This window comes from Thunnus albacares, chromosome 22 (genome assembly GCF_914725855.1).
Source record: "Thunnus albacares chromosome 22, fThuAlb1.1, whole genome shotgun sequence".
In the NCBI taxonomy this organism is placed as follows: Eukaryota; Metazoa; Chordata; class Actinopteri; order Scombriformes; family Scombridae; genus Thunnus; species Thunnus albacares.
Genome location: NC_058127.1, coordinates 1001945 through 1011526, shown reverse-complemented (window position 1 = coordinate 1011526; position 9582 = coordinate 1001945). Strand labels below are relative to the sequence as shown.

The window sequence follows — 9582 nt, the reverse complement described above, 5'->3', positions numbered from 1 at the left end:
AAAGTATACGGACACCTGAGGGTTCCCGGACGCACCGCGGTGTCCACATACTTCTGGCCACATGCTGTGTTAAGTTTTCAGCGGCTCTGTTGCGCCCCCTGCTGGACTCAAGCAGCTACAACACCTTGATCAGTCAATCAGGTCATTTTACTTCCACCTGCTGATCAATAATTGGTACAAATAATCAATAATAATCAGAATCTATAATTTCAATAAACAGAAATGATTCCTACTTATGAGACGTTCAATAAAAATAATAAATGTCAATAAATTCAACAACAACAACAAAAAAAACACAGAAAACACACCAAAACTCCAAGAACTTGTTTATTTATCTCCATCAGTTGTTACCGTGGTAACCAAGTCGACCCATGATACCGTGTTGTCAGGACGAATAAAGACTGATGACATCACAACACACACGATGTTTGAACTACTTTTATTTTACATTCTTTTGTTTTTACAAAAAGAACTTTAATTTAAAACACAGTGAGTGTGTGAGTGTGAGTGTGTGTGTGAGTGTGAGTGTGAGTGTGTGTGTGTGTGTGTGTGTGTGTTTCATTTTAAAGGACCAGTCCAACACTTTTAGTGGACTTTATATCAGACTTGTCCTTTAAAAATGTGGAAATGTTTGATTTAAGAGAACATGATTAGCTTGTGGTTCGAGTACGTGTGTGTGTACATGTGCATGTTCATGTGTGTGTGTGTGTGTGTGTGTGTGTGTGTGTTAGCGGTCGAGGACGTGGGTCTTGTACAGTCGGTTCATCTGCTCCAGGAAGATGAAGGTGAGGACGGTGTGCGGGCCGAGACGAGCGTAGTACGGAGTGAAACCTTTCCAGAGAGAGAAGAAGCCCTCCTTCCCCACCACACGCACCAGCACCTCCTGCAGGGGGGGAGACAGACGGGGGGGGGGGGGGGGGGACAGACGGGGGGGGACAGGTGGAGGGAGACAGGCAGATGTTACAGGTATAAAGCTCCACAGCGTGTAAAGATGGCGTCAGAATGACTTACCAAACCGTTTTTATACTCCGGCTTCCCGTCGATCATCCTCATGTTCTGAATCCTGACAGACAGACAGGAAATAAACCTCGTTAGCTTGATCGTATCTTGTTAACATATTACATTAGTGTATCTTGCTAGCGTATCTCATTAGCTTGAGTGTATTTCGTTAGCTTGAGCGTATTTCGTTAACTTGAGCGTATTTCGTTAGCTTGAGCGTATTTCATTAGTTTGAGCGTATTTCGTTAGCTTGAGTGTATTTCGTTAACTTGAGCGTATTTCGTTAGCTTGAGCGTATTTCGTTAGCTTGAGCGTATTTCGTTAGCTTGAGCGTATTTCCTTAGCTTGAGCGTATTTCGTTAGCTTGAGCGTATTTCGTTAGCTTGAGTGTATTTCATTAGCTTGAGTGTATTTCGTTAGCGGACTGAAGACCGACACCACATGAAGCATTTCTCAAATGTTTTTGAAGCGTTTTTAAAGGGTTTTGATGATGAATTTCTGACGTTATTATCGAACGTTTCTCTGATTCAGTTCTGAGGTGTTTCAAAAGTTGTTCTGCGGTTTATTACAGAAAAAAATCAACCAATTAAAACAAGAAGTTTTCACCTGGTCTTGACGATGTCGACGGGCATGGACGCTGCCGTGGTAACCAGACCACTGATCATACTGGCACAGAAATGACACAGAATATCGTCCCCGAAGTACCCTGAAAACACAGAGAGAGAGGATGACATCACCCGCAGGAGGAGGATGACATCACTTCAGTGTTTCAGCTGTTTGATTTACCTGAATCCAGCAGCGCCTGTTTGGACTGAGAGTAGGAGGCCAACTGAGCCGCGTTCACCACCACCGCACGAGCCATGGTGGGAATACACCCCTGAAACACACACACACACACACACACACACACACACACACACACACACACACACACAGGTAGGTCACATTTCACCAGAACTTCCTCTACATAGAAACGTGTATCAGTATCAGTTGAAACGTTCAGTTTTTACCCTCCACAGAGTCGTGACTCCTTCTTCTCTGGTGATTCGAGCCAAAGCGTTAAAAACATTTGTGTAACCTCTCCTCTGATCTGCAGGAAGACTGGAGACACACAGACAGACAGACAGGTAGAGAGAGACAGACAGACAGGTAGAGAGACAGACAGACACACAGACAGACAGACAGGTAGACAGACAGACAGACAGACAGGTAGAGAGACAGACAGGTAGAGAGACAGACAGACAGACAGACAGACAGACAGACAGGTAGAGAGACAGACAGGTAGAGAGACAGACAGACAGACAGACAGACAGACAGGTAGAGAGACAGACAGACAGACAGACAGACAGACAGACAGGTAGAGAGACAGACAGGTAGAGAGACAGACAGACAGACAGGTAGAGAGACAGACAGGTAGAGAGACAGACAGACAGACAGACAGACAGGTAGAGAGACAGACAGACAGACAGGTAGAGAGACAGACAGGTAGAGAGACAGACAGACAGACAGGTAGACAGACAGACAGGTAGAGAGAGACAGACAGTTTATACTCAGTAAAACAGTTTTCCGTCTGTACTGTGATAGTCAGCTGACATGTTATCATGTGACCTCAGGTGTTATGATGTCATGTGATCAATTAATAATCAATTATCCATATGACAGTGACCAGATCAACATGTTATTAAATGTTCATGATTCATTTGATTAACTAACATCAGTTATTCAGATTCATAGTTTTTATTTAACTAGTTTTAATCAGCAACTTAATTTTATTGAGAATCTGTAAAACTACAGCAGCTAAAGTGGCGTAGCTGCTAGCTTTAGCTGCTGTGGTTTAGCTGCTAGCTTTAGCTGCTGTGGTTTAGCTGCTAGCTTTAGCTGCTGTGGTTTAGCTGCTAGCTTTAGCTGCTGTGATTTAGCTGCTAGCTTTAGCTGCTAGCTTTAGCTGCTGTGGTTTTGCTGCTAGCTTTAGCTAACGGGTTGAAGCTGTTGCTGTTTGAGTGAAATATGTTTAGTTTTGTTTGGAGGGTATAGATGTATCTGTCCTCTGCTGTCTACCAGAGTCTCTCTCACCGTCCGTCAGCCGTCATCCTGATCAGAGCGACCTCAGCTGGCGTCCCGACAAACGCTCCGGTGGCGCCGGCCGTCATCCCGATCAGAGCCTGCAGGAGGAGCAGCAGCGGCGTTACTGCCACGGTATTAACACACCATCAGTGTTAAGTTTCACTGTGATCAGTTTAGTGCTCACTACTGTCCACACACTGGAGCATTCAAGGGCCGTAGGACATTACGGCATTTTTAAGCTAACTAACTTTTATCTCCTATTTTTTTTAAATGTGAGTTGAGCTGCGTGTGTGAGACGTGTTAAACGCTCAGCGAGGACACGCCGCTAAGTGTTTCCTGCGGCGTCGCGCTCCAACCTTGAGGAAGAAGTTCGGCGGCCGTCCGTCATCTCCGGTCATCTTCTCGAACAGGATGGTGTAGATTCCCAGCCGAGTTGTCGTGTAGGTGGCCTGACGCAACAGACCTGCGGACAGACTGAGACACAAACACGGCGACAGAGTCAACCCGCCGTCCGACCCGTCACCATGGTAACAGTAACAGAGCGGACATGACAACAAGGAGACGGGTACCCGGTGTAGATGCCTCCCACTCCCTCGTTCTTCAAGATGGACACCAGAGCGTGGAAGCTGGTTTTATACTCTCGAGCCTTCGTACCCTGACCGCTCAGCTGCATCCGGTTCTTCACCAGGTCCAACGGCTGCACGAAGACCGTCGCACCCATCCTGAGAGACAGACAGGTAGAGAGAGAGACAGAGAGAGACAGACAGGTGGAGAGAGAGACAAGAAGTTGGTTACATCACTGAGGTTTCAGACACTACAAACAGGAAGTGAACCCCTTCTGTCAGCTGGTCCTGAGACTTAATGATCAATAAGACCCAATACTGTTCAACCTCAGACCAGCACTGATCAATAAACTAACACAGATCCTGACCAATCACAGTCAGCCATAGAGAGAGATCCTGACCAATCACAGTCAGCCATAGAGAGAGATCCTGACCAATCACAGTCAGCCATTTTCCTCCTTCAATTTGAACTTTTCAGAGACGTTTTGAAGGAAACATGAAGTGAATGAACCCTGCTGTCCATCATGTTCACAAGTGTAGTGAACATGTGTAGTGAATGTGTATGGTGAACATGTAGTGAACATGTGTAGTGAGCGTGTATAGTGAACATGTAGTGAACGTGTATAGTGAACGTGTACAGTGAACGTGTGTAATGAACGTGTACAGTGAAAGTGTATAGTGAACATGTGTAGTGAACATGTGTGGTGAACGTGTACAGTGAACATGTATAGTGAGCGTGTATAGTGAACATGTATAGTGAACATGTGTAGTGAGTGTGTACAGTGAACATGTGTAGTGAGCGTGTATAGTGAACATGTATAGTGAACATGTATAGTGAACATGTTTAGTGAGCGTGTATAGTGAACATGTATAGTGAACATGTGTAGTGAGCGTGTATAGTGAACATGTGTAGTGAACATGTGTAGTGAGTGTGTACAGTGAACATGTATAGTGAACATGTATAGTGAACATGTATAGTGAGCGTGTACAGTGAACATGTATAGTGAACATGTATAGTGAGCGTGTATAGTGAACATGTGTAGTGAACATGTGTAGTGAACATGTGTAGTGAGTGTGTACAGTGAACATGTGTAGTGAGTGTGTACAGTGAACATGTATAGTGAACATGTATAGTGAGCGTGTACAGTGAACATGTATAGTGAACATGTATAGTGAACATGTGTAGTGAGCGTGTATAGTGAACATGTGTAGTGAACATGTACAGTGAACATGTGTAGTGAGCGTGTACAGTGAACATGTGTAGTGAGCGTGTACAGTGAACATGTGTAGTGAGCGTGTACAGTGAACATGTATAGTGAACATGTGTAGTGAGCGTGTACAGTGAACATGTGTAGTGAGCGTGTATAGTGAACATGTGTAGTGAGCGTGTGTAGTGAGCGTGTATAGTGAACATGTGTAGTGAGCGTGTACAGTGAACATGTGTAGTGAGCGTGTATAGTGAACAGTGGTGACCTTTAGCTGTTTATTATCTGTTTTACGATAGTTTTCAGATCAGATGTGATCTTTCAGAGAGAGGAATCATCGGGTCAGCAGAGGGATGTTTAACGATCTGGATCAATATTTATCTGCAGATCATCGTCTCCATTAATTGATTAGTTGTTTTTATTAATAATGAAATAAAGAATATATGTATGCTGTATGATTTGGTCCTCAGTATCCCAGAATGCACTCTGGTTGCTACAACAGTAACTGATAACAACGTTGAACTTTTATCACATTCATTAACTTTTACGATGCTGTTCATGACTGAATATTGATTATTGATTAGAGTCAGAAGCTCAACAGACGGTTGTGACTTCATATCTGACAACATTCATATTAAAGATTTTATTCTTTATTCTTTATTCAGTGATTCTGAGAAACGTCAGAAAAGATGAAACAAACTATCAGAGAAGCTGGAAACGACATGTTTGACATCTGTTCTTTACTTTGTTAACACACACGTGTGGTTTTACAACGTTAACGTCACGTCTGAGCACAAACACTCTATTGTGAAGCGTTGACGTTAATCTCTGCATCACTTAAAACCCTTTAAGCTCTGAACTTCATTCCAGCAGCTGCAGGTTTGAACTCTGACGACATAAACGCTTCAGAGTCACCGCTCTTCATCCTCAGTGTCCCTGCTCTTCATCCTCAGTGTCCCTGCTCTTCATCCTCAGTGTCCCTGCTCTTCATCCTCAGTGTCCCTGCTCTTCATCCTCAGTGTCCCTGCTCTTCATCCTCAGTGTCCCTGCTCTTCATCATGACAACAGAAACCATCCACACCCACATCTACAGATGTTTCCAGGTGTTTCCAGGTGTTTCCAGCCCCCGGTGAACACACGCTGACTACACGGTGTCAGACAAGCGAGGACACAGTCAGTGTGACACCAGCAGCTGGCCTCTCGTGCACGCTCCTGAGATGCTTCAGAGTTAGTGCACGGCTGAGGGGGGTCGTGACATTTAAAGGGCAGCTGCTGTCAGACAGACGCTTCATGTAGAGCAGCAGGATGCAGAACACACACACACACACACACACACACACACACACACACACACACACACACACACACACACACACACACACACACACGACTGTTCAGCTCACAACTGTGATCACAACTGTTCTACGTTCTACGGTGGAGCTCGTGGCGGCGGCGGCGTCTCCTCTGACGTGTCTGACGTGAGAGACGGTGAGTTTAGATTCAGAGGAGACGTTTGAGAAGCTCGTCCGTCTCGGCTCAACTGAAGAGCCGGCCGGAGGCGTGGCCTGCTCCTCCTCACCCAGTCACCTGTTTCAACAAGCCAATCAGCTCGCAGCACGGTCAGCTGGTCACGTCAGTTACCAACTGTCAGCTGGTTGAAACGGCAGGAAAGAGAGGATCACGCTTTTTCAGACGCTGCAAAACAGCTGAGAAGACGGCAGACAGAAGGGAAGTAGAGAGATGTTGCTATGGAAACGACACACCGTCTCATCTAGTCGCACTGGTGTAAACTGGGCCTTTACTGGTGTTAACGACAACTTCGCTCATTACTGAGTAAAGAGCCAATCAGAGTCATTTATCAAAGCACAGATTAATCAATGAGGAGAATAATCAATTGTTAAAAACATCAATATTGATCCATTCATCAAAAATACATCACTGAGTCTGATTGTGTTTTCATATCAATATTTCACCATCAGAGCTGCAATTAGTCGATGTATTGATGAGTCCATATTTATAAGTAATTAATTGTTTTGAGTCATTTTTAATGTTAAATATGAATATTTCTGGTTTCTTCAGTCTCTTCAGTCTTCAGCTTGGACTGAAACATTGATCCACATATTATGGATTACTAACTGATTGATTAATGGAGAACATGAAGAAGAGATGAACTGATAATGAAAATAATCTCTGGTTTATGAGCAGGCTGTGTGACGTCACACAGAGTGTTATTTAACTAAATATCATCAAACAGAGTCTCTCTCCTGAAACACGTGGTTACTTCCAACATAACATCTGGCAGCAGCTGGTTATCAGTTAATAATGTGGGTCTCTGAGACTCGTTAATTACCCTCATTATACAATCAGAGAGGCAGCTGTGATTTCCTCTCTGCTAGCAGGTAGCATGCTAACCTGCTAACCTGTCCGGCCCGGGCAGAGGACCTCCAGAGCGGACTCAGCTGCGCCTCATCACCGCCCTGTTAGCTTTACATGATGCTAAGCTAACCCTGTAGCAGACAGATGAATGAAACGCTGCTAAGTCTCCTGTGCTAACACTGACACACCGTCCACAGGTTCATTCACACTGACAAACTCAACGAATAGTAATTTAACTTCTGACAGCTAACACGAACCACGCTGTTAGCTAACACTCACATCTTCTGTTACTGGCAGAATAATAACACAGCTGCTGACCTCTGAACCCTGACCTCTAACCCCTGACCCCGGCCAGTCTGCCTGAATGTTCCTAAAGTATTAATCTTTAAAACTGCTTAAAAACAGGAGGAGAAAGTACAATAAGCAGTCAGCTGAACAGCTAGCTAGACTGAGTGTTTGCAGGGTGCAGCTTTCTTCATAACACCAGTGTCCTGTTGAAGTTTGTCCCGGTTTAAACAGTGTCCCCGTTAGTGTAGCTGTTGTTCTGGTTTAGTCAGGGTTAACGTTGGGTTCTGGTTAGCTGTCACTGGGATCACTGGTTGAGGTTAAATCAACAGGAGAACAGATTTTACCACAACACTTGTCTGCTAGCATTAGCAGCTAACCGAATCTCTGACATTAGCACATTAGCAGCTAGCAGCGGCACCTACCCGGCCAAGCCTCCGAACAGGAACTTGATGGCCTTCGGGGAGGTTTTGGGCTTCGCCTCCGCCATGTTTCCTCCGGTCGGATTCCCACTGCCTGTGTGTCTCTGAGCCGGACGGTCCGCCTGCTCCCTCACACCGGATCGGTTCAGCAGCAGCAGCCGGGGCAAGGTGACTCTCTGTAAGCGGGGACGTCCGGAGACACGAAGTGCAGCGGACCAATCAGGAGGCGAGGACGAAGAGCGCCGAAGATCGACGAACAGCGAATGTTGTTTTGCTGCCTTCAGGGTCTCCTCAGCAGCTCGTACATCTAACACTCCGTGTTCTGGAGGGGCACATAAACGTTATTTAATGTTATTTTTATATCTAGATTTTCATTTCTCTTCAGAGACTGTCTCATATTCAATATTTTAGTCTGATATTTGATCATCTGATGTTTTTGTTTCAAACTGAACTTCTTATTGTCATGAATCAGAAACATTTAACATCCCAGCAAACAATTTTCATTTTCACTAGGTTTCTTCAGGAATGTTGTCTTAACGGAAAGGAAACGTTCACTTTTGGTTGAAATGCGATTGTGCGGAACGTTGCTGGAAGGTTCTGTGAAGGTTTCACAAAAATAACCTTCAGGGAACGTCGCGTAAACGTTCATTACAGGTTTCACAACAATAACCATCATATCTTTAAAAAAAAATGTTTCCTGTTCAGGTAACCTTCAGGCAACAGTCCCAGAAGGTTCTCTAAAGGTTTCAAAAAATAACCTTTTGTTACAGGAACGTTCCGGAAACGTTCCTAGAACCATTGTACATTTAAAGAATGTTCCCAGTAACCTTCAGGGAACCTTTAGAGAACGTTCCCGTAAGGTTACCGGATTGCTAGGTTTTGGTCGTATAATTTTTCTGAATCAGTGCTGATGATTAAAACTGTATTTATTGTATTCTATATTTGATTTATTTAAACAGTTATTTAGTGATAAAGTGATGTTTCATGTTTCACTCTGATGTAAACACAGGCTCAAGTAAACTAAAGTGATTGACGTGGCTGAAATCCAATAGAATGCCACGCTTTACCCTTCCTCTCCGCTCATTGGTTGAGAGCTCTGGAGGGGCGGGAGCTGTCAGATGCAACAGCTTGCTGCGGAAGTAAAGCAGCCTGCGGTGAGTAGAGACACAAACTGAAGCTTTTATCTGAATAAACTCTGTCTGACAGCAGTTAAAGACACTCTGAACGTTTCCAGCAGCTGCTGATGTTTTCTGCTCCGTCATGTTTGCGTTATTTTAACGGTAATTTCGCGGGGGTCGGTGTGACGGAGCAACTGGCTAACAGCTAACGTCAGGTTAGCATTAGCACAGTGCCGCTGAAGTAGCCCAGTTATCAGTTTTATTACATTAAATCTCATAAATAACTCATTATACTTATTATACAACTCACTGATGCTGTTAGATATAAAGCTCATGTATAAGTAAAAACTGAAACTACACGGAATAAAAGATAAAAGGAAAGATAATTATGTTATTTTATTATTCTGTAACACTTAACCTGAAGCTTTTAAGTTTTATTTTATTATTTTTAACAGTTTAAAGTCACAGACTTTAAACACGAATCTGAAATATTGAATCAGTGAATCTGCAGTGGAGGAAAGTAACTACTGAAGTACATTTACTCAAATAC

General features: G+C 44.0%; 2 protein-coding genes across 3 annotated transcripts in view; one reads left to right on the top strand and one right to left on the bottom strand.

Moving 5' to 3' along the window:
- Nucleotides 1-594: 594 nt before the first annotated feature.
- On the bottom strand, nt 595-8136 carry slc25a11 (solute carrier family 25 member 11). The gene is made up of 9 exons (XM_044342161.1): nt 7918-8136; nt 3633-3785; nt 3420-3537; nt 3073-3161; nt 2010-2100; nt 1786-1876; nt 1606-1705; nt 1012-1063; nt 595-883 (listed from the first exon to the last, which is right to left on the bottom strand). Exons 1-9 carry the CDS (start codon nt 7980-7982, stop codon nt 728-730), a joined length of 915 nt encoding a protein of 304 aa, XP_044198096.1. The 5' UTR covers nt 7983-8136; the 3' UTR covers nt 595-727.
- An 827-nt stretch (nt 8137-8963) lies between these two features.
- LOC122974218 (motile sperm domain-containing protein 1-like) overlaps nt 8964-9582 on the top strand; it is a 6489-nt gene continuing 5870 nt past the window's right edge. The window contains exon 1 of one of the 2 annotated variants that reach the window (XM_044342199.1): nt 8964-9068. The gene's annotated coding sequence lies outside the window, so the exon portion shown is untranslated. The remainder of the gene's footprint in view (nt 9069-9582) is intronic. The other variant, XM_044342200.1, reaches the window with a different exon arrangement.

What these genes read in the sequence shown, in the direction of transcription:
- slc25a11 (XM_044342161.1), bottom strand. Translation starts at nt 7,982, where the DNA reads ATGGCGGAGGCGAAGCCCAAAACCTCCCCGAAGGCCATCAAGTTCCTG. An exon ending in AGGATGACGGCTGACGGACG is followed by an intron (nt 2,101 to 3,072) that starts GTGAGAGAGACT and finishes GTGTGTCTCCAG; the next exon opens with TCTTCCTGCAGATCAGAGGA. An exon ending in GAGTCACGACTCTGTGGAGG is followed by an intron (nt 1,877 to 2,009) that starts GTAAAAACTGAA and finishes TGTGTGTTTCAG; the next exon opens with GGGTGTATTCCCACCATGGC.